The sequence below is a fragment of the Nannospalax galili genome, unplaced genomic scaffold, assembly GCF_000622305.1.
Source record: "Nannospalax galili isolate Female #2095 unplaced genomic scaffold, S.galili_v1.0 scaffold1176, whole genome shotgun sequence".
Lineage (NCBI taxonomy): Eukaryota > Metazoa > Chordata > Mammalia > Rodentia > Spalacidae > Nannospalax > Nannospalax galili.
Window position 1 is genome coordinate 1,710,229 of NW_008338883.1, and position 25,183 is coordinate 1,735,411.

The 25,183-nt window shown below is 45.3% G+C and overlaps 1 protein-coding gene across 1 annotated transcript in view; it reads right to left on the reverse strand.

Moving 5' to 3' along the window:
* Crtap (cartilage associated protein) overlaps positions 1-21,341 on the reverse strand; it is a gene marked incomplete in the record, with an annotated part of 24,015 nt that extends 2,674 nt beyond the window's left edge. The window contains 6 exon segments of the mRNA XM_008833428.3: positions 1,603-1,686; positions 2,494-2,639; positions 4,312-4,440; positions 12,863-13,034; positions 15,721-15,870; positions 20,783-21,341. Coding sequence (XP_008831650.1) covers positions 1,603-1,686; positions 2,494-2,639; positions 4,312-4,440; positions 12,863-13,034; positions 15,721-15,870; positions 20,783-21,244 — 1,143 coding nt within the window.
* Between the last annotated feature and the right edge of the window lie 3,842 nt (positions 21,342-25,183).

Below are 25,183 nucleotides of genomic sequence, written 5' to 3' on the forward strand. Positions count from 1 at the left end.
CTCCCTGTAGCCCCAGTAGCAAGGAACTCACTATGTAGACCAGGCTGGCCTTGAACTCAGAGATCCGCCTGCCTCTGCCTCCCAAGTGCTAGGACTACAGGCACGCACCACCACACCCAGCTTGTCCCTAGCATTCTTACAAACATTTTTCAGGCCCTTCCAAGCACATCTCTCTAAATAAATAATTCTCCAACTGATGGATTTTCTGTGGCCATCAGTAGTGTTCCTCCACAAAATGACCATTCCATCCCCCATCAAGATGTGTCGACGAAGGAGCTGGTGGGCAAGGAATGTACACAGGTGAAATGGTACTTTCTTAGCATGCAAGAAGTCCATGAATTCCAGACCTAGTATCCAAATAAATCATGTGTGGTGGTGCACGCCTGTAGTTCCAGTGCTTGGGAGGTTCAGGTAAGAGAAGTTCAAGGTCATCTTCAGCTACATAGCAAGCTTGAGGCCAACTTGAACTATGAGAAACTGTGTCTCAAAAAACAAACAAAGCCAGGCGTGGTAGTGCACGCCTGTAGTCCCAGCACGGCCAGCGTGGTCTACATAGTGAACTCCAGGCCAGCTGGGGCTACAGGGAGACCCTGTTTCAAAAAGACCGAAAAAAAAAAAAAAAAACACTTCAAACAAACATGTCTCAAAACACAAAATGAAACGCCTCAAACAAAAAAGGAGTTTGCTAAGGGAGATCTGATTGGGAAACCCAAAGACTCCATGAAAAGGATGAACTCTGACAGCAAGGACAAAATTTTCAGCCGCAAAATGAATAAAATCAGTAGGATTGGGATGGGGTTTCCAAGGTCTTCAGAGATCAAAGCAACAAAAACTCTCTCACTCTCTCATTTAAAAAATGACAGTACAGGGACCTTCGAGATGGCTCAGCAGGTAAAGGCACTTACTTGCTGTCAAGCCTGATAACCTGAGTCAATCCCTGGGACCTACAAAGTATAGTGGAAGGAGAGAACAAACTGACCCCTGACCTTCACACTGGTGCTATGGCATATCCATGGTGGCTAACAACCATACATAACTCCAGTTCCAGGGGATCTAAGGCCCTCTTCTGACCTCTACGGGTATTGTACAACATGGGTGGATTTACATACAAGCAGGCAAAACACTCATATACATAAAATAAAAATAAATCAACCAAAAAATTAACAATAGAACAAATCGGTTTCTTAAGGAAAAAAAGGTGGTGAGGAATGAAAGAAGACACGCAGATATTGACCTCTGGCCTCCATGGGAACATGTATGAGCAAGGGCAACCTCACATGCATACACTTCACAGACCTACACACACACACACACACACACACACTTAAACAAATAAATATTTTTTAAAAGATGGCTTGACAGCAACTGTGAACTCCAAACACACCTCCCCAGCAGGAAACACAGTAACAGCCTGGGCTTCCTAGAAAGCTGGGCTTTCCCGTACCAAGGCACTGGCTTTCATTAAGACACCCACAGCCACTGTCTTTCTCAAGAGCCTCTTCTGTTTCTTATTTCAGGGATAACTCAGCCTTCATGTGAGTTCAGCAGAGACGTGAGTCATGTTTTCTCTCAGACAGACATGTGCTGAGCATGAAAACTTACCTCATCGTCATCCATCAGGTTTTCCTTAGCAAAGTCATATAGTTCTTTCTGGAGTGTGGTCACATTGAAGAACTGAACTGCTTCCTGTTCAGACACAGAGAGAACAGCTCAGACAACCAGTCTTTTAATGTGAGAGCTAGCAGGAAGTGGGCACAGGGTCCTGGATTTCATTCAAGGGTGGTGAAAATGTTTAAAATCAGATGGTGGGACAGGCTGTACAACTCTGAATATTCCCAACAATCACTGAACTGCGTAATTTAAGAAGGTGAGGGACTGGAGAGATGGCTCAGCGATTAAGATCACTGGCTACTCTTGCAGAGGACCCAGGTTCAGTCCCCAGCACCTGAGAGGAGGCTAAAAACCATCTGTAACTCTAGTTCCAGGGGATCTGATGCCCTCTTTTGGCCTCCATGGGCACTGCATGAAAACACGGTACACTTACACAAAGGCAGACAAAACATTCAGACACATAAAATTAAAACAAACAAATCAGTCAGGTATGGTGGCATGTGCCTTTAGTCCCAGCATTCAGGAGGCAGAGGCAGGCGGATCTCTGTGAGTTTAAGGCCAACCTGGTCTACATAGTGAGTTCCAGGCCAGCTGGGGCTACAGAAGACTCTGTCTCAAAAAGACCAACAAACAAACAAATAATCATAAACAAAACAAAAACAAATAAAAAAAATTGTTTTAACATTAAAAAAAATTCCCTATTATCTGACATTTGTGATGCTTACAGAAATCATAACAAAACAATAAGCTGTCAAGATAAAAAAAATACAGAAACATGAGGTTTTCTTCATTTCAGAAGTGATTCTTTCTCTTAAGGCAAAATGGTCTCTTAAAGGCTTGGAAAGAGGAGGGTGTGGGTGGGGCCTGGTGTGGGACACTCACCGGTCTGGGCTGGAAATGTTCGTCAGAGAGGCCCCACTTATCCCTGTGATACTGGTAATACACCAGGTTCTGTTTCATAACCTTGTCCTCCGGGTCAAAGAGTAGGTAGCTAACCGCACAGGGGGCTGCATTCTTCAGGTCACTCACTGCAGAGGGAGAGAGGAGGCCAGGGAGGTGAGTAAGCCGTGCCCTGTGCTCCCCTCCAGCCAGCCTCCTGGAAGCTGGAAAGAATAAGGTTTCTCCTCCAGTTCCTCCTCCACAAACCCTTGGCCCCAGCATCACCATGGCAGGGCACAGCCTGAGACTCCTAGCAGACCAAAGGCCAGTTTGAAATGTAGATGCTCCCTTTCCAGAGACTACCGCAGGCTTCAGACAACTGAAGCCAGTCCCAGAAGGGGAGTCTCCAGGCCTGGACCATCCTGGAACTGAGGGAGACATGTACTTAGCCACAAGCTTCCTGCTGAAGGGTGCAATTCCTGGATCCCATCTGGTTAGGACCATAATCTCCATATGGGAGATTCCTCCACCCAAACTAGACTTGGAAGACTATGGATGTAGCTCAGTTAGTAAAGTGCTTGTCTAGCATGCAGGAAGCCCTGGGGTTCAACCTCCAGTACCACACAAACCAAGTAGAATGGCATAGCCCCCATCACTTGAGAGGTAGAGGCAGGAGGATCAAGATTCAAGGTCATTTTTGTCTATGTAGTGAGTTTGAGGTTAGCTTGGTCTATATGAGGCTCTGTCTCTAAATAAATAAATAAATAACAGAAAGACCTAAAGCTACAGAAGTCAACCATATAAAGCTTGGTGGACTCTCAGGACTGGGAGAGATGGAGGTTACTGGTCCTGCCGTCTCCCCAGCCCAGGGTTCCCACCTCGAGCTTCCCTGCTTAGAATCTCTCCACCCACATCACAATCAACAAAAGGATCCTGCAGGGTTTGAGATTTGTCTTGGATGAGAGAGGAGTAGACAAAAAAGAAATGAGACACAAGCCCTGGGGTATTTATTCTGGCACCTTCCACTGCACTTTGAACCAGTAAGACTAGGACAACTATTATGCAACAAAGCTCTGGTTAGCACTGGTGATGCAGTTCGGGAATGACTCAATTCTGCCACCTAGTGGCTGTTTCTTATCATAACCATTTCAAAACCTGAACTTTAGGGTGCTCACTATTCACAAAGCCTGTGTGGCTGACGAAGGTTTCAAATGTGAATTACGACTACCCTCAAGAAATTTGGTGTGGTAGGAAATCTAAAAAGTTCGAGAGGGCTGGAGAGATAGCTCAGCGGTTAAGAGCACTGGCTGCTCTTTCAGAGAACCTGGGTTCAATTCCCAGCACTCGCATGGTGGCTAACAACCATCTGTAACTCCAGTTCCAGGGGATGACACCCTCTTCTGGCCTCCACAGGCTTTGCAGGACATGGATGCACTTGCATACATGCACACAAAACACTCATACACATAAAAAAATAAAAATAAATAAATAAATAAATTTAAAAAAAAATTTTTTAAAGACTTCAAGATAGGAAAGACTTACAGGAGACCCAATTCAGAAAATTAATTTTACTTACACTGTTTATCTTCAACCCTAGAAAGCAAAGACTTCCCAGGAAATAGAAGCCAGAATTGGAGTTCAAGCCCAGCAGTCTGGTTCAGGGTCTGCACCTGAATGAAGAGGCCATGTGCTCTCTTCATGCACAGCATACATGTGACCCTGACCGACCCTCTCAGCCGCTGTAGATAAGGGAGTGCCCAGGGAAGTTGAGTCTTAAGAGAAATCAATATCTCCCTCAAGATCCTGTGGAACGTTACTTACATTTATAATAAGCAAACTGTAAATAGTGATACATGGTGGCTACGAATTTCTCCACAGGATAGCCTCCTATGACTGGAGTCAGGTTCTCTTCACACTGAATTTTGCACTCAAGAACTTCTATATAATGATCTGCAAAAGAGACATAAATTCTCAGAACAATCTCTCTCTCTTGCTCTCATATTCAAATTGTCTTAAAATTAGTAAGAAAATGACAAATATCTATCATAAAAATGGCCAAAAGGGGCCGGGCATAATGGTGCACGCCTTTAATCCCAGCACCCAGAAGGCAGAGGCAGGTGGTCTGTGACCAAAGCCAGCCTGGTCTACAAAGTGAGTTCCAGGCCGGCTGGGGCTACAGGGAGACCCTGTCTCAAAAAGACCAAAAGAAGGTGGGGTGGGGCTGGGTTAAGGAGCCTGTTGTCAAGCCTAACAACTTGAGTTCAGTCATCAGGACCCACACAGTAGAAGGAGAGCATGGACATCCCCAAGTTTTCCTCTGACCTACACACACACACACACACACACACACACACACACTAAATTAAAATGTAATAAAATATTTTAATGGCCAAAGGGCATCAACATACATTAATATGAATAGCAAGCAAACATTATCCAGACCTTATACCTCCTTTGCAGTGAAGAAATAAAATCACTCTTAAAACAGTTTAAACTGGAGGTCAGAATGTGAGGCCCTGATCCCCAGCACCACAAAACAATAATTTAAATTGTTAAATTGACAAATAAAAAAAATTTTATTGGGGCTGGAGAGATGGCTCAGCGGTTAAGAACAATGGTTGTTCTTGCAGAAGACCCAGGTTCGAATCCCAGCACCCACATGGCAGCTAACAACTGTTCCAGGGGATCCGAAGGCTTCTTCTGACCTCCGCAGGTGTTGCATGACATGGGTGCACTTACCTACATGCAGGCAATACACACATACACATAAAATAAAAGTAATAAAAAAATTTTTTATTGAGACAGGGTCTCATGTAACCCAGGCTGACTTCAAACTCCCTATGTAATCAAGGATGGCCTTCAACTTTTGATCTTCCTGCCTCTACCCACCTAGTGCCAGAATTATAAGTATGTGACTATGCCTGGTTTATCTGGTGCTGGGGATCAAATCCAGGACTCTGTACGTGCTAAATAAGCACTCTTCCAACTGAACCAACCCTACTTCTACTTACTTCTAGGTAGTTTTCTTTTAAAATTGTGGATTGTGGGGCTAGAGAAATGGCTCAGCAGTTAAGAACACTGACTGTTCTTGCAGAAAACCCGGGTTCAAATTCCACACCCACATGGCACCTAACAACTGTCTGTAACTCCAGTTCCAGGGGATCCGACAGCCTCTTCTGTCCTCCATGGGCATTGTACGACACACATGCAGGCAATACACGCATACACATAAAATAATAAAATATTTTAAAATTGTGGATTACGTTCATTTGTTTACTTATTTATTTTTTTATGTGAATGACTGTTTTGCCTGCATCTGTGTGGTCATGCAATACCTGCAGAGGCCAGAAGAGGACATTGAATGCCCTGGAATTGAGGCATCATGTGGGTGCAGAGAACTGAACCCAGATCCTCTTCAAGAGCAGCCAGTGCTCTTAACCACTGAGTCATCTCTCCAGCCGCTCATTTATTTTACATTTATTTATTGGGGAGTGAATGCCACAGCACTGAACCATCTCACTGGACCTAGGAAATTTTCTTTGGACATGAGCACATAAGAATTGTTTGTAGTGATAAACTTGGAAGTAACCTCAATAAATCATGGTACATACAAACAATAGAATCTATAGAGCCTTTAAGAGAATAAGGGAGAGATGGTTCAGTAGAGCACTAGCGGCTCTTCCAGAGGTCCTGAGTTTGGTTCCCAACACCCACATGGCAGCCCACAACCACCCTGTAACTCCAGCTCCAGGAGATCCAATTCTCTTTTCTGACCTCCATGGGCATACACACGGACCATAAACTTACAAAGACACACACACAAGAACACACATAAATAGAAATAAATCTTTAAAAAAAAAAAAAAGTAAACTAACATGTAACATAGAAAAATGTTGAAGACTCCATCTCCCAGCCTCCCTTGAAACTAGGCAGGGGTCAGATTTCTAGATGTGGCCAATGAATTGTGGGACTAGAAATAACTAATAACTAATAAAGTTACTTCTAAGCCTGTTTCCTGAGACTTCCCACATGACTCTAGAGCCTCTCTTTCAAACAACCAGAAACAAAAAGCCTGTATAACTTTGCACGTATTTTGTTGCCAGGACTGTGGAGAAAAAGTCTCTTATAATTGCTAATAGGGATGCAAGATGGTACCTTTGAATACTGAATAGCTGCTTGGGCATAGAGGCACACATCTTTAATTCCAGCACTTAAGAGGCAGAGACAGGTGGATCTCTGTGAGTTCAAGGTCAGTCTGGTCTACATACTGAGATCCTGTCTCAAAACAAACAACAAACACAAACAAAAAAGAATACTGAAAAATATATAGAAATATTTATTCTTTGAACTTTTCACCTACTTCAGTAGATTTGGAAAATGTACCACACTACTAGACTTAAAAAATAAACAGAAAACACAGGAGAGTTGGTCTTCTTTAAGGGAATAATGCTAAGGAATAGCAATAGGCTGACCAGGCTCCAGTGGATAAACTCACACAGAGGGACATCTGGGGACACAAACTTGACTCAATAGGCCTTAGCATATGTGAAAGAATTCGTAAATTCGGTGGAAAGGGCTATGGGGGGGTGCACATAGGGAAGGGGGTCTAAATATGATTAAGACATATGAAATGCACAAAATTCAAGAAAAACATATATTGAAAAATAAATAAATACATAAATAGAAAACAGAGAGCCAAGCATGATGGCTCATACCCTTAATCCCAGCACTCTGGAGGTAGACGCAGGCAGATCTCTGTGAGATCGAGGCCAGCCTGAGCTACACATCGAGTTTCAGGTCTGCTAGGGCTATAGGAAAACTTTGTTTCAAAAAAAACAAACAACGAAAGAAAAAAAGGAAGGAAGGGAGGGAGGGAGGGAGGGAGGGAGGGAGGAAGGAAGGAAGGAAGGAAGGAAGGAAGGAAGGAAGGAAGGAAGGAAGGAAGGAAGGGAGAAAACAGATGATTCTCCATAGCAGTATTGTATATAACAGCAACAGACTAGAACAACCCAAATGTCTATCAGATAGCTGGACAAATTCTAGTATATTACCATCCCCTGCACTGGAGTATTCAGCAGCAATTTTTTTTAATTTTCAAAATTATTATGTTTATTTTATGTATATAAGTGTACTGCCTGTGCGTGTGTAAGTGCACCTGCATTGTGCAATGCCCGAAGAAGTCAGAAGTGGGTGTTGGATTCCCTGGAACTGGAATCACAGACAGTTGTTAGCCATCACGTGGGTGCTTGGAATTGAACACCTGGGTCCTCTGGAAAAGCAGCCAGGGCTCTTAACCAATGAGCCATCTCTACAGCCTCCTCAGCAGCAAATTTAAAAAACAAAAAACATATTTTTGTTTCTTTATTTCTGTTTTTTGGATTTTTGAGATAGGGTCTCATGTAGCCCAGGCTAGCCTCAAATTCACTATACAGCTGAGAATGACCCTGAATTCCTGATCTTCCTGCCTCAACCTCCTGAGTTCTAGGATTACAAGCATACACCACCATGCTCAGTTTATGCAGAATGGAACACAGGGCTTTGTGTATACTAGGCAAGCACTCTACCAACTGAGCTACATCTCCAGCCCAAAATGACATAATGTCTATGGACAAATTCAGATATGTGAATTAGAAAAAGCAAAAACTGAACAGAGTAAAAAGTATGATATCTATTCTATAATAAAACATGCACACAAAATACGGGAAAACATATTTATGTATATGTAAACCTTAAAGAAAAAAAATGACGCAGGCAAGAATCAGGAAATTATCCAGGAGCAAGAGGGAAAAGAATTTGGTGAATATAATCTCTTATGGTTTTGCTACTTCAAACAGATATTAACCCTGCTACATAGCAAAAGCAGAAAGCACCAACCAAATGCTTAAAAATGAACATCAGGGGGCTGAGAGATGGCTTAGCAGTAAAGAGCACTGGCTGCTCTTGCAGAGGACCAGAGTTCAGTTCCCAGCACCCACATGACAGCTAACAACGATCTGTAACTCTAGTACCAGGGGATTCCATGCTTTCTTCTTACCTCTGTGGACACTGCATGATATGGGTGCACTTACGGACATGCAGGCAATACACTCATATACATAAAGTAAAATAAGAATAATAAATAAAGCCGGGCGTGGTGGCGCATGCCTGTAGTCCCACCACTTGGGAGGCAGAGGCAGGAGGATTTCTGTGAGTTCAAGGCCGGCCTGGTCTACACAGTGAGTTCCGGGCCAGGTGGGGCTACAGGGAAACCTTGTTTCAAAATGACCAAACAATAATAATAATAATAATAATTTTTAATGTGTATGTGTGTATTGCCTACATGTAGGTAAGTGGGTACTCGGAGGACAGAAGAGGCTGTCAGATCCCCTGGAACTAGAGTTACAGACAGTTGTTAGTTGCCATGTGGGTGCTGAGATCTGAACCCAGGTCTTCTGCAAGAACAACCAGTATTCTTAACTGTTGAGCCATCTCTCCAGCCCTAAAAAAAGGAACATCAGGGGCTGAGAGATGGCTCAGCAGTTAAGAGCACTGGCTGCTCTTGCAGAAGACCCGGGTTCAGTTCCCAGCACCTACATGGCAACTAACAACCATCTGTAACTCCAGTTCCAAGGGATCCAACATCCTCTTCTGGTCTCTGTGGACATTGCACACATAGGTACACTTACATACATGTAGGCAAAACACACAGATAAAAATAAATAAATAAATAAAGGGGGCTGGAAAGATGGCTCAGCAGTTATGAGCATTGACTGCTCTTGCAGAGGACCCAGGTTCCATTCCCAGCACCCACATAGCAGCTAACAACTGTCTGTAACTCCAGTTCCAAGGGAATCTGATGCCCTCTTCTGACCTCCATGGGCATTGTACAACATGGGTACACTTACATACATGCAGACAATACACTTATACACATTAAAAATAAAAATAACAAATAAAATGGCTTAGAAATAAATAAATAAATCGTTTGCTTTTTTTAAAATGAACGTCACTAGGGTGGGACTGTAACTTACTGGGTGAACATCTGCCTAGCATATGTGAGACCACAGGTTCAATCCCCCAAGGGAGTAGAAAGACATCACACATACCTGGGTATGGTATGCTGAAAAGGCCACTTCTACAGTGTTCCACCCCAAGATGGACACTCCCAATGTAACTGCAAAATTACAAGGCAGAAACCAATGAGGGCTTTTCTTTGTCTTTAAAGACAGGGTCTCTATTTAGCCCTGGCTTGCCTGGAATTCACTATGTAGACCAGGCTGACTTTAAACTCACAGAACTCCACGTCTCTGCTTCCTGAGTGCTGGGATTAGAGGTGTGTGCCATCATGTCAGGCCCAAACAAGGGATATTTATAAAATAATGAGCCTAAATGCCTTAAAAGTACCATTGGTGGCATGGTGGTATGATGTAGCATGTGACCTCTTAGTGGTACAGCCTGGACAGGTGCAGAGGCTGGTAGGCAGAAATTTTTTAAATTTTTTAATTGAATTTTTGTGAATTTCATGTATTTTGATCATACTTAGATTCTCCTCCTATCTGCACCCCCTTACAACATCCCACCCAATTTCATGTACATATATAGTACATATATAATACATATATATACATATATGCATATGTATGTGTGTGTGTGTGTATGACCTATAGAATCAAATCTGTGTTCTCAAATGCCCCTCCCAGCAGCCATTGCCAATAGTTCCTCTGGTAGGGTTGGGGTTTCTACCCAGTCAGTAACCTTTTTTAAAAATTATGTTCATGGGGCTGGAGAGATGGCTCAGCAGTTAAGAACATTGGTTGTTCTTGCAGAAGACCCAGGTTCAAATCCCAGCACCCACATGGCAGCTAACAACTGTCCATAACTCCAATCCCAAGGAATCCGACACCCTCTTCTGACCTCCACGGGCATTACACAACACAGGTGCACTTACCTACATGCAGGCAATACACGCATACACATAAAAATAATAAAAATTTTTTTTAAATTATGTTGATGCCAGGCATGGTGGCACATGCTTTTAATCCCAGCACTCAGGAGGCAGAGGCAGGCAGAGCTCTGTGAGTTCAAGGCCAGCTTGGTCTACATAGTGAGTTCCAGGACAGCTGGGGCTACAGGGAGACCCTGTCTCAAAAAGACCAAATATATATATATATTTATATATGTTCATGGGTCTGTGAGATGGCTCAGTGGGTAAGGGTATTTGCTTTCAAGCTTTATAACCCAAGTTTGATTTCTGGGATCCACACAGTGGAAAGAGAGAACTGACTCCTGCAAACTGTCCTTTGCCCTCCATACATGCATCATGGCACACGTGTACATATACACACACTAAATAAATAAATAAATAATAAATGTAAAACAATTTAATAAATGCAGAAAACATTTTAGAAGTATGTTTAAAGATGATTCATGAAAGATCAGAAAGGGGCAGTAGCAGGCACAAACTAGGCAGTTTGTTTTCTCCTCTCTACGTAGTAATGAGGACTGAGTCCTCAAGTGAGGGTTGCTCGTTAAGAAAATCCACAAATAGAATTGGAAATGAAATCCAAATAGATGTGCAAATTGCAACACAGAAACAGGAAAAACATGAGTGTCACAGTCAGCCAGTCACACCTTGACACACATGGGAAGAAGGAACCTCAGATAGGAAACTGCTTCCATCAGATTGGCATGTGGGCGTGTCTATGAGGCATTTCCTTGATTATTGATTGATGCAGAAGGGCCCAGTCCACGGTGGGTGGTACAATCCCTAGGCAGATGGGCCAGGGCTGTGTAAGAAAACTGGCTGAGGGGCTAGAAAGATGGCTCAGTGGTTAAGAGCACTTGCTTCTCTGGCAGAGGAAGTGGGTTCAGTTCCCAGACCCACAGAGCAGCTAGCAACTGTCCCTCAATCCAGTTCCGGGGGAATCCAACGCTCTCTTCTGGTCTTTATGGGCACTGCACACATGGGTATACCTACATATATACAGGCAAAATGCTCATACACATAAAATAAAAATAAATAAAGTGTTTTTTTTAAAGAAAGCTAACTGGCTGAGCAAGGCAGGAAAGAGCATTTCTCATGGTCCCTGCCTCTGCTCCTGCTGTAGTTCCTGTCCTGACTTCCCTCAGTGATGGTCTATGATTGGGAAGTATGAGCCTAATAAACCCTTTCCTCCCCAAGCTGCTTTTGGCAGGAGCAGACAGCAGACTAGAACAATGAGAGAGTAAGGCAGCACGCACCTCTGAGAGAGTCTAACTCCTCAGATACTGAACCCAAAGCTAGTGGAAGGGTTGAACAGTGAACAGACAACCCAAGGGTCCACTCCTATAAATGACTGAAAAGAAGCAGCGGACAAGCTGATGAATGAAGTCAGGAAATCAAATCAGATGTTGATAGGTTGTCAGTGTAGAAAAAGAAAGCAACCTGGAAGAGAAATTCTGCAAGGAAACGGAGATCTGAGGGAAATTCTAAAAGACAAACAAAAATCCTAGAAATGAAAAACTCAATGAGTCAAATAAAAACTCAGTGAAATCATCACCAATAGACTAGATCAGGTAGAAGGCAAAAATGCAAGGATGGAAGACAAGGTTGAAGAAATACAACATTCCAATATTAATAAAGAAAAAGGGGAGGAAGGTTAAAGAGATGCTCAGTGGTGAAGAGCACTGGCTGCTCTTGCAGAGGACCCAGGTTCAGATCCTAGCACCGACATGACAGCTAATAACCATCTATAACTCCAGTTCGAGGGGATCTGATGCCCTTTTTCTGATCTCCACGAGCATTGTGTGACACAGTTGCACTTATATTCAGGCAGGCAATACACACATACACATAAAATAAAAATAATAAATAAAATTTTTTTAAAGAAAAAGTAAGCATGACCACAACTTCCAGGAACTCTAACACATGACCAAGAGCCAATCTTAGAATCCATGAGGTAGAAGTAAGCTGTTAGGAAAATAAAGGCATTGGGCCAGAGAGACAGCTCAGTAAAGAGACCTGTCACCAAGCCTGATGACCTGAGTTGAATCCCAGGGTCCACATGGTAGAAGTAGAGATCCCACTCCCAGGAATTGTCCTCTGACTTCCACATGAGCACTGTAAAACACGTATACCCTTATACATGCATATGTATAATACACACACACACACACACACACACACACACACACACACAAGGAAGCTAACAACCAGCTGTAACTCCAGTTCCAGGGAATCTGACGCCCTCTTCTGTCCTCCTCAGGCACTGCATGCATGTGGTACACATATATACATCAGGTAAAACACTCATATACATAAATAAAATTTAATTAGTTAGTTAAATAAAGTTCCTCAGAGTCCAGTCAAGGTGCTTTGAAGGCACATGGAGAGCAGGCCCTACCCACCACCGACCTGCTATGGAAAGGTAAAAGTCCTTGAAATCCTTGATCTCCCTGGAGCCCTCACAGGCCGCAAGACATTCGTAAAAGGCTTTGAAGAAGTCAGGGAGCGCAAGCTCCATGTCTGTGATGGATGTCCTCCAATTCTCCCCATTGTAGGCTCGTACTGCTCGGATGAACAGGCTCTGAAAAGCAAGGAGATGAGGTGATACTTGCAAGGAGGCCAACCTGTCCCCTGAAAGGAATCAGGACTCTAAGTTCCACTCAGTCAGTCCTAGATGGCCCCTAACTAAAGCCAAATACTGATGCACTTTACAGCTAGATTTGTCTTCACTGTTCACAATAAGAATGTTTTATTTATTTTGAAACTGAGTCTCTTGTAGCCCAGGCTGACTTCAAACTCCATATATAGATGGGGATGACCTTGAACTTCTTTTTTTTATTTATTTATTTTTATTTTAGGTGTATGAGTGCATCTGTGTTGTGCAGTGCCTTCAGAGGTCAGAAGAGGGTGTCAGATCCCTTGGAACTGGAGTTATGGATAGTTGTTAGCTGCCATGTGAGTGCTAGGATTCAAATCCAGGCCTTCTGCAAGAACAACCAGTGGTTTTAACCACTGAGCCATCTCTCCCCGAACTCTGTTTTTTAATTTCCTTTTACATTTTATTTATTTTGTGTGCACACTTGTGGAGGTCAGAGGACAACCTGCAGGAGTCAGGTCTTGGCTACCACGATCCCTTGGGTACTGGGGATCAAATTCACGTCATCAGGCTTGGCAGCAAGTGCCCTTACCCAATGAGCCATCTCATAGGGCCAACCTTGAACTTCTGATCTTTTCCTGTTTCCTCCTGAGATCTGGGATTATAGGTGTGCACCACCATGACCAGTTTTATGCACAGCTGGGGATGGAACCCAGGGCTTCATGCATGCTAGGCAAGCACTCTACCAACTGAGCTACACTCCAAGTCCAACAATAACTATATTTCTTACTTAGTTAAGCTCAAAAAGCAGTAAGTGCTTGATAATAAAACCAGACTGAGAACAAGGGAAAAACTGACAGAAATCATCAATGACTTCTGGGAGTCAGGGACTGGGGAGAAGGCCTCACCACAAAGGGATAGGAGGGAATGTGTCAGTTAAGTGATGAAAAATTCCATACCATGTCCATGGGGGCTATCCCATGACTACACAAAGTCATCACAGCTCATTGAATTATACACTTAAACTTCATAAACAAGCCAGTGTGGTGGTGCAACCCTTTGATCCCAGCACTCAGGAGGCAGAGGCAGGAGGATCTCTGTGAGTTCAAGGCCAGTCTGATCTACATAGTGAGTTGTAGGCCAGCTAGCACTACAAAGTGAGGCCCTGTCTCAAACAAATAAACAAACAAACAAAATTAATAAACAAGCTCTGCATAGTGCTCCATGCCTAAAATCCCAGCACTTTGAAGGAAGAGGTAGGAGGATCAGGAGTTCAAGATCATCCTCAGCTACATACTGACCTTGAGGCCAGCCTGGGTAACTTGAGATCACCTCTCAAAAAGCAAAACCAAAAATCATAAGTATATTGTATTTATCTCAATATAGCTGATTTTAAACACTGAATCAAGAACAAGATACAAATTTGCTCCCCACAGCAACATAGACTGGGGTAGCCTGCACCTAGTTCTTGAGAAGGTGACCATGTGCCAGATCATGGATTCAGACTTTCTGTTGCCAGTTGCCTCAGACAAAAAGGAATAAACATTTGAGGAGGCAGTTTGATCTCTAAGAAATAGAGTTCCTGGATATGTGCAAAAGCCTGCCAACTTAGAGAAGCCCAGACAGGCTGCAGAACAGGCATGAGATTCTCAGGGAGGAGTTCCTTCCCAATCACTCCTGGATAGGGATGCCTGAGGGCCGCTCCTTGGGCCTGGACTTCTCCTCAAGCCTTACAGAGGCTAGATCTCCGTAAACTTCCCAGCAGGCAGTATCCCCTGGAAATAAGGCCAGGAAGGCTTCCTCAGAGACTAAGTGAGCAACCTCTCTAGGCAGCTGCCTGTATGGAAGCAGAGGTGGTAGAAGCGAGAAGGGAGCATGCAGAACCTCAGAATGTACAGTCAGGGAGCCTCAGAGTGCTCAGGACAGCAGCCCAGTCACCTCCAGTAGGGCCACAGCAGGGAACAAAGCCCAGCTGCTAGGGATATAGCTCAGAGTGCTTGCTTAGCACACACAAAGCCCTGGGTTCGAGCCCCAGTGCCACATAAAACCAAGATGAAGGCTGGAAGACCAGAAGTTCAAGGTTTTTCTCAGCTACATAGCAAATTGAGGCCAACCTGGGCTACATGAGGCCCCCCATCTCAAAATCAACAACAAAAAGAGGTATGTAGCACAGGCTGGTCTGGAACTCATTGTATAGCCCAGGCTGGCTTTCAACTTACAGCAATCCTCATGCCTCAGGCCAACTGCTAGGATCACCCAACTCTAAAACCTTTTTTGTTTCGTTTTATTTTTGTTTTTGTTTTTTATTTTGAGATAGGGTCTTCCTGTAGCCCCAGCTGGCCTGGAATTCACTATGTAAACCAGGCTGGCCTTGATCTCACAGCGATCTGCCTGCCTCTGCCTCCTCCCAAGTGCTAATTAAAAGAGTGTGCCACCATGCCCAGCTAAAAACTCATCTTAAATGGACGAATTCTGGGCTTGGAAGTCAGTTGCTTTTATTGTCATGATATTCAGCAAATGTCACTGAGAAAGTCACAAACACTCTTTAGTATAACACACACTAAATAAATAAATAAAATAAATTTTTTTAGAAAAAAAATGTTAACAGCTGCTCACAGAAATGTTCCCTTTGCCACTTCTGCACCAGCCACTGTGTAAGACCTGAATGTACCTCGTATGACTTGGTTTCCAAGTCTTTAATGTAGTCCTCAGCACCAGGCAAGCTCTTGTAGTATGCCATGTTCCTCTTCATCATTTCATCATCAGGATGCTTCAGGAGAAAAGTGTGGGCAGCCGCAATGGCCTTTGGGATGTTATTGGCCTAAATGTAAAGAAGGAAGATGACACCACAGGATGCAAGCCTTGCGTGTTCCAAAGAATGCTGTTTGAACAACTTTCCTTCCCTCCCTCCCTCTTTTTTCCTCTCTCCCTCCCTTTTTTTCTTGCTTGCTTTATTATATTTATTTAAATAAATAAATAGGTTTTTAAAGACAGAGTCTCCTTGTAGGCCCAGCTGGCCTGGAACTCACTATGTAGACCAGGCTGGCCTTGATCTCACAGAGATCTGCCTGCCTCTGCCTCCCAAGAGCTGGGATAAACTGAAAGTCATAATTTTCTCAAGACAGCCATGCTGTCGCCCCTCCCAGGTTCTAGTAAACTGCTCTCTCCCTTGCCCCTTATGGCTAAAGGTTGGGTATACCCAAGTGGCACTGGCCCTGTGGAACTAAACTGTCTCTCTGGGTCCTCTGACCTGCACACACTTCTGTAAATAACTGTCACTTGGTGTGCCACATCTTTTCTGCTGGAACCTTAACAAACACATTAATGTTTTCCTGGATCTCTCACAGAACCTTCTTCCTCCATCTTTAATGACCCCCACTACCTCGTCTCTTACTTGTCCATTCATTCCAAGTATGCCTAGAGCACTTCTCATAGGTAGGGGCTGTCTCCAGGAAGTGGGTCTGTAACACTCAGCAAGAGAGAAAATAAGAAACGGGTTGGCAAGATGGCTCAGTGGGAAAGGGCTTACTAGCTGAGGTGAACCCACACGGTAGCAAGAGAGAACTGACTCCTACAAATTGTCCTTTAACCGCCACATGTGCATTATTGTGTGCATGGGTGTACATGTACATACACACAAGTAACTAAATAAATGTAATTTAAAATTTTTTAACGATATAGAAAACAAAAATGTCCCACCTTCATCAAATACACATTCTAGCAAGTCCTTTTTCCTCATAACCTCAATCAAGAGCCTCTTGTGTCTCACCTGTGTTCCATCAGTCTGCCTTATAAACCTGCCTGTATCCTCAGCTCTCTTCCCCATGGGACTTTGATCCTTGAAGGACCCAGATGTGTGTCTCACCTTTGTCTACATTCCTGGTACCTGCTACAGATCTGGGACATGGCCAGTAACAATCCATGACTTAAGCATAATGACTTTGTAACCATGTGACATTTTCCCTGCTTCCTCTTGTCTCTGTCCTCCTTAACCCAGTGGCCAGCTGATTCTGGGTTTGGCCAGCTGATGATTCTGGGTTTTTCTGCCTCAGAAAATGTAAATATCTGGTCAAAATTCAGAAATGATGCATGGGGGGAAAAAATCTGTTGATTTATATATATATTATTTTATGTGTATGAGTGTTGCTTGAATATATGTTAGTGCATTGTATGTGCAATATCTGAGGAGGCCAGAAAAGGGTGTTAGATCTCCTGGAACTGGAGTTAAGAACAGTTGTTAGCCACCATGTGGGTTCTAGGAACTGAACCTGGGTCCTCTGAAAGAGTAGCAAGTGCTCTTAACTGCTGAGCCATCTCTCTAGCCCCTAATTTTTGAATATTAAGAAATAAAGCTCCAGCATAGTGGCGCACGCCTTTAATCCCAGTACTCTGGAGGCAGAGACAGGTGGATCTCTGTGAGTTCAAGGCCAGCTTGGTCTACATAGTGAGTTCATCCAGGTCAGCTGGGGCTACAGGGAGACCCTGTCTCAAAAAGACCAAAAGAGAGGGAAGAACAAGAAAGAAAGAAAGGAAGGAAGGAAAGAAAGAGAAAGAAAGAAATACAAGTGTTTCTTCTATTTATTTTTAAGATCCCTATGCTCCTGAGAAAGCCCAACAGTTTGGAGGACAAGAGGAAATGGAGATGGAGCAAGAAGAAGTTGACTATGGAAGAAAGGAGAGGGAAAGGAAGTCCCTCAGATTGGGAGGAGATTCTGAAGGATCTCTAGAGGCCACAAGGTCCCAGAAACGTAAGATTGACAGCCAGTCGATTCAAAGTACTGGGAACACAGGAGGCCTCAGGCAGGGCAGGTGCGCGGTGGAGGGACCTTCTGGAACAGTGTGATGCTTAATCTTCATTGTCAACTGATTAATCTAGAATCACCTATGAGAAAAGCCCCGCCTGTGTGGAATTTTCTAGATTAAGTTTCATTGTGGTGGGAAAACAGGCCCACTGAGTTAGAACCATTCCACGGCTTGGGGTCCCAGACTACTTGAAAAGGAGAAGGTGGGAGGGGGTAGCTGGGCACCAGCATTCAGCTGTTTCCTGACTGGGTGCACTGTGGCCAGCTGCCATGACTTCCGGCCAGGATGGACCGTATTCTCAAACTGTGAACCAAAATGAACCCTTTCTTCCTTAAACTGCTTTTATCAGATTTTTTTTTTTTTTTTTACAGCAGCAAGAAAAACAATACAGGCAGGGAGCTGGTGATACAGCACCCTCCCTGTGGGAACACACGCTAACAAAGAGACCCCCGTGTTGACAGAATCCTAGAGCCACCTGGGAGTAGGGCCTTCGCCACCAATGCACATAGGGTATCCTTCAATTCAGAGGAACGCTCTGAGGCAGGAAGCAGGGTTAGGTTTAGAAAGAAAGAATATGTGAGAGCCAGCAGATTCCTGAGACTCACAGGGGCACCCCCTCTGTACCAAATGCCCCCAAATTTGAGCCAAGTCATTCCAGAGACAAGAGCAGTTACCATGAGGAGGAAGGGTGGTTGGAGAGGAGGGCAGGTCCTCAGATGTCAAGATTGACACATAGGGAGCAATAGTAGGAGGTCGGTAGGACTCCGGGGTTGAGGGCTAGTCTGGATAAGACTGAGCATAGCCAATGACATGAGACTCATTCTCAGAAGAGCATTTAGAAAGGAGTGCAGGGGCTGATATGATGGTTCAGTGGGTTAAAGGTACTTGCTGCCAAGCCTGATCGCTAAAACCCACATGGTAGGAGAAAACCAACTCCTGAATGCTGTCCTCTGACTGCCACACATGTGTAGCAGCACACACAACACACACAAAATAAATAAATGTTTAAAATAACTTTTCCAACCAGAAAAGGTAAAAAGTGGATTTTGAGAGGTCTCTCTCTGCCAAACCCTGTGAAGGTCCAACAAGCTAACATCCTTCTGCTCAGTAGCAGAAATTTAAGCCACTCTTAAGATTTGGTAGGTCCCCAGGGTAAGGGCTCAAAGGACAGAGAACTGTAATCTGTGTCTATTTTTAGGGAGCAATCACAGACAGAATTTAAACAGCCATGAAGAGGAAGCACGAACTGTGTTAAATTCTAGATGGCAGAGGGAGGTGGAGATGATCTGGATGAATCACCGTGCACAAACCCCACTGAGCAGGGACCTGTGCCTCCATGCCCCAGCCCCATGTCGTTAAGGATTTTCTAACTTCTCAGGTCTTTATCATTACAAGTCCCAGTTCAAATTAAGGAAAGGTGACTTTTAGTAGTTTTTCTGTGTGTGTGCGCATGCATGTGTGTGTGTATGCGCATGTGTAAATGTATGCCACGTGTGTGGGTCCCCAGGGAGGCAGGCCAGAAGAGGGTGTCAGACAGATCCCCAGGAGCTGAAGTTACAGGCAGTTGTGAGCTAGTGCTGGGAACGGAATTCCTCCTCTGTAAGAGCAGCAAGTGCTCTTAACCACTGAGCCACTTCCCCAGCCCCAAGGCGACTTTAATGCTATGTACAGAAAAATGTGCCTACAAAGAACAGGCCACATATATGAGGCCCTTTTTTAGGTGTCCTCTGGGCATATTTGAACATGCTTCAAGAATTGTTCATATGAGCTGGGAGTGGTGAAGCACATGGGAGGTGTGCAGAATTCAGGCTCAGTTACACAGCAAGTCTGAGGTCAGCCAGGTTACATGAGACACCCCCTGCCCCCCATTTCAAAAACAACTTCTACCACTACACAAAGGATAAAGAAAAGAACGTTTGGGGCTGGGGAGATGGTTCAGCATTTAAGAGCACTAGTTGCTGTTGCTGAGACCCGAGTTAGATTCCCAGCACCCACATGGTGGCTAACAATCATTTGTAACTCCAGTTCCATGGGATTTGAAGCCCTCTTCTGTCGACTGAGAGCACTGCACATCACCAGTGCACTTACACACATGCAGGCAATACACTCATACACATAAAATAATATAATATAAAAAAATGATAAGATTTTTAAAAACTGAAAAGAATTTTCATACTTAAGATAAAGGGCAGGCAGGATTTCTAAAGCTTTGACAGAGCTGTGTGGCAGACCTGGGGGAGGGGGGTGTCAAGAAAAGGTGAAGGAGACTGGAGCTCAGGTAAGAGCACTTGGGGCTCTTCCAGAGGTTGGGCGTTCAGTTCCCAGACCCTATCAAGTAGCTCACAGCCTCCTTTAACTCCAGCTCCACAAGATCTGATGCCCTCTGCTCACCTCCACACTCCACAGGCACCCACACACATGCAGCATACATCACAGGCACACACACATACGTACATACATACATACATACATACATACATACAAACATACATACATTCATAAAGGAATGCAGCTCTCAGGGTTGGGGGAAATGGGGCCGAGCCTTGGGTGGGGTCTAGAGCAAGGCATGAGCCTGGAGGCCAACCTCAGATGGGCGGGTTAGACTTGGTGAGGTGGGGTAGGAGCCTAGGGGAGGTGTTCTGTACAATAAGGCGGGGCTTGGCTAGGCAGGGCTGGACCTCTGGGGTGGCCTAGAGGAGGGACCTGGGCTGTGGGGTGGGGGTCCAATATGGGACCACCAAGGATTGGGGTGGGGTTTAGTGGGGAGGGATAGAACGGGCCAGAAAGAACAGGCCGGGGTTGGGCAGTGCTCGGTGTGGTGGGGCGGGGCGGGACTCACGGAGTTGTGGAGGATGCACAGTAGGGTGGTCTGGTGAAGGGTGGGACCAGGCTCGGCGGGGCGGGGGGCGGGGCTCGGCGGGAGGACTTGCCTTAAAGTAGGCGAACTGCAGGAACTTGTAGGGCTCTCGGCGCTGGAAGTCGGCCAGCAAGTCGCGACTGGGCTGTGACTGGCGGAAGGCGGGCAAGCCCTGCTTGCAGCGCTTAAGGCAGTGCGCGCGGCGCAGCAGGCCGCCGAAGAGGCGCAGCTCCGGGTAGCGCGCCAGGCCCGCGGCGGGCGGGGGCTCGGGCGGCCGGCTGCAGTTGCGGTGGCAGAAGGCCTCGCTGTCCCGTAGCAGGCGGTGCAGCCGCAGGCTGATCTCCAGGTAGCCCACGCTCTCCACCCAGTGCTCTCCGCCGTACTGGTCCAGTGCGTGGCGATAGGCCGACTCGAGCGGCATCAGCTCGTCGCGCGGGAAGCTGCGGAAGCTGTAGCGCTCGTACTGGGCGCGCCCGGGACGCAGCGCGCATCCCAAGCACAGCAGCGCCAGCAGCGCGGCGGCCGCGGGTCCCATCGCGCCGGGCGGGATGTTAAAACCACCAGGGCCGGGGCAGGAGAGGAAGACGGGGACCGCGCGACGCGGCAGGCCGGGCTGGGGAGGCGGGGACCCAGGCCGAGGCCCGCCCCGTCCGGCCGCCCCTCCCCGCCCTTCTAGGAGAGACCGCCGGGGGACGTCGCTCAGCCTGGGTGCCTGCACCTGCGGTCCAGCGCTCTGCAGCTGGTTCGAGCTAGGCGCGCCCCTGACGGGTTGGGGCTGCTGGAACCCCACAGTCAGATCCAGCCGGGTAGCGCAGGCCTGAAATCCCAGCGTTCGAAAAGGGAGGCAGGAGGATCATAGTGGGTTCCAGGCCAGCCTGGGCTACATGAGAGCCTTTTTTTTTTTTTTTTTTTGGTCTTTTTGAGACAGGGTCTCCCTGTAGCCCCAGCTGTCCTAGAACTCACTATGTAGACCAGGCTGGCCTCGAACTCACAGAGATCTGCCTGCCTCTGCCTCCCAAGTGCTGGGATTAAAGGCGTGCTCCACCACGCCCGGCTAAGAGACCCTATCTTTTAAAAATGGAAAATTGATAGTCATTTGGAGGACTTATGCATAGTCTGCCCCCCCTGTTTCTGATTTTTGTTTGTTTTGTTGGTTTGGGTTTTTTTGACACAGGGTCTCACTACAGAGTCCTGGCTGGCCTGGAACTCGATATGCATCCCAAGCTGGCCTCAGACTCACCAAGATCCATCTGCCTCTAGAGTGCTGGAATTAAAGGTGGTGCACCACCATTGTCTATGCCCGCAGTTTCTGATTCAGCACATCCAGGATGGTGTGCATTTCTTTTTCATTAAATGTTTTATAATATATATATATATACTTTTTTATGTGTATGTGTGTGTTGCCTGCACGTAGGTAAGTGCACATGTGTTGTACAATGCCCTCGGAGAACAGAAGAGGCTGTCGGATCCCCTGGAACTGGAGTTACGGACAGTTGTTAGCTGCCATGTGGGTGCTGGGATTCAAACCTGGGTGTTCTGCAAGAACAGCCAATGTTCTCAACCGCTGAGCCATCTCTCCAGCCTCTAAATGTTATATTTTCAATTTTTTTTTTGTTTTTTTGTTTGGTTGGTTTTGGGGTTTTTTGTTTTTTTGTCTTTTTGAGACAGGGTCTCCTTATAGCCCTAGCTGTCCTGGAACTCACTATGTAGACCAGGCTGGTTTTGAACTCACAAAGATCCACCTGCCTCTGCCTCCCAAGTGCTGGGATTAAAGGTGTGTGCCACCATGCTCGGCTTAAATATTTTATTAAATATTGTGTGTATGAGTGCATTTGCTCATGCCATGGCCTTTGTGTGCAGGTCAGAGGATAACTTGTGGAAGTTAGCTCACACCATGTGGGTTCCAGGGATCTAACTTAGTTCTTTGTTTTATGAGACAATGTCTCAATATGTAGCCCAGGCTACCCTTGAAGTTCACTAGCCCAAGTTGCCCTTGAATCTCCTGCATCCTCCTGCCTCCCCAGCACTGGGGTCATAGGCATTTGGCATCATGCCCTGAACTGCTGAGGTTTGGGGGAGGTTTGGGGGTTATAGGCCACTTGAATAGGCCTATAAACCATTATAGGCCATTTGATTAGCAATTCCAGACTTTAAGTTTTAGAGAAAGACTGTATAAATAAAATTAATATGAATGCCAGTGGTACTTTGTAAACTGTGATATGTCAGATTAAGGACACACCCATTTTAAAATATGCTAGTGAAACTTGTTAAAAAAAATTCTTTAAACTTTTTAAATAATTTACAGACAAGTTGTAGGGATAGAACCCAAAACTTCTTTTTTTAGAACCCAAAATCCTTATATGCCCTACATGAGGATTTACAAGTTGACTGGGTGTGGTGCATAACTTCCCAGCATTCCAGTGGCTCCAGTGTTTGAGGTCAGTCTAGGATACTTAGTGAGTTGGAGGCCAGCCAAGACTACATAGCAAGAACCCATCTCAAGTAAGAAAAAATAAAAAGATTGACAAGCCTGCTAAGGTTATGGCTCATTTCGTCTTTTTTCTGTTTTGTTTGCATACATCAGGCTTTTGAGCTCCTTACACATTTTTGCATCCTAAACACAAAAATACAATGAATTCTGGAAACTGAACACTTACATGAACTATATTAGCAACTTAAGTATGGGGCGTGCGCTCTCTCTGGTCGCACTCCCAGAATGGCACTCCCCCGCCACACCTGGCTAGTCGCTGGCCGGTCTGGCCACAGGCGTCTCTGGCCGCGGCGGCGGGTGCTCCGCAGGCTTTTCCCGGCGGCTCGGGTCCCATGGCTCTGGAGCTTCTCTGCTACAGGAGCATTGTCCTCCCGAAATCCTGTCCCTATTCCACCCCTGTACTTTTCCTCAGGATGCAAGGTCCACTGGCCACTGAACCTCACGGGAGAAGTATGGAGACAGCGAAAGCTAGGATGTCCACGAGTCAGTAATGAGGGAGTGCTGCCCCCCGGAGAGATTGGGCCGCCAGTAGTGACACAAGACTCAAGACTCGGCTTAGTCTGTGCTACAGCTTTATTCTCTGAGACCCAGCTCTCTGTGTCCCAGCTTTCTGTGACCCAGCTCTCTGCAGCCCAATTCTCTGCAGCCCAATTCTCTGACTATTAAGAGAAGACTAAGACATTTATACCATGGGGGTAGTGGTAAAAGCTTTGGCTGTTAGATGCTTTGTGAGGCATTTTATTTACATATGGAAGTGGGTTTCTGCCAGACTGCTGTCTGCCTGGAGAAATTACAGGAAGGCATGGTACCTTTCAGAGCCAAAGGCCATGTTTATGTTATGGCATTTGTGGCGGACACTTTAAAAGGAGAGACAGGAAAGATGCCAGGAAGACACCCTGCTATGAAAGGAGCCCTCAGCACATGATCCCGAGCTGCATGAGCTGTCCGGTCGTGAAGGGGCTTCTACTTTGCATAACAGAGGTCTCCAACACTTAAGTTTCTCAGTCTTGCTCAGAATAGCTATTTTAACAATAGCCTCTTTTCACTTATGGGAAATATTTAAAAAGAGACAACAGCCTTGAGCTCTAAGAGATAGCTCAATCACTAACCAGTGGAACGTGCTAATCTCAGACATTCTACATCTGGATAACTGCTTGTTTTCGCTTCTGTAACTTGCTATTTTAGGTCACCTTGACACAAAGTATAAGCCCACCCTGTTATTGTATGACCACCTGGTAACTGCTGATTTCAGCTTTCTTGCTATACTTGTTATGTCTAGGAAGTTGACTAATTTTAAAGTTACAAAGTTGATTGCCAAACCTGATTGGTTCACAAGTGTCCTGTTTGAATAATATTTCTGTAATCCTATAAAAACTCTGACCCGATGATGATCAGGGCTGTGTGTACTCCTGAGATAGACAGCCCGGCTGGTTGAAATAATAAACATTTACATTGCTACTTTTCTTAAAGTGATGCTGGTGATTTTTTTGCAAACTCTGACCTATAACATTATAGAAGACCTGAATCTGTTCCCTGATCCACTTTCATCTACTTTTTTTTTTATGTGTTTGTGTGTCTTGCCTGCATATATGTAAGTGTACCACATTCATGCAGTGCCAACAGAGGCCAGAAGAGGGTGTCAGATCCCCTAGAACTGGAGTTATAGACCATTGTTAGCTACATGTTAATGCTGGGAATGGAACCCAGGTCTTCTGCAAGAGCAGCCAGTGTTTTTAACTGCTGAGTCATCTCTCCAACCCCTCAATATTTTTTAAAAAATTTTATTTATTGGTATGTATTGGGTCAGAGGGATTCAAAGGACACTTTTTGCTCCTTGCCCTCCTGGGTCGATTAGTTCCCAGGGACTATGAGCATCGCGCAAAATGTCCTGTAATGGTGGTGGGTCATCTGGCCTCTTGATCAAGGAAGCTGAGGAGACCCCACCAGATGGACTTGAGCCAGTGTCCAGTCTATAAAGAGGAG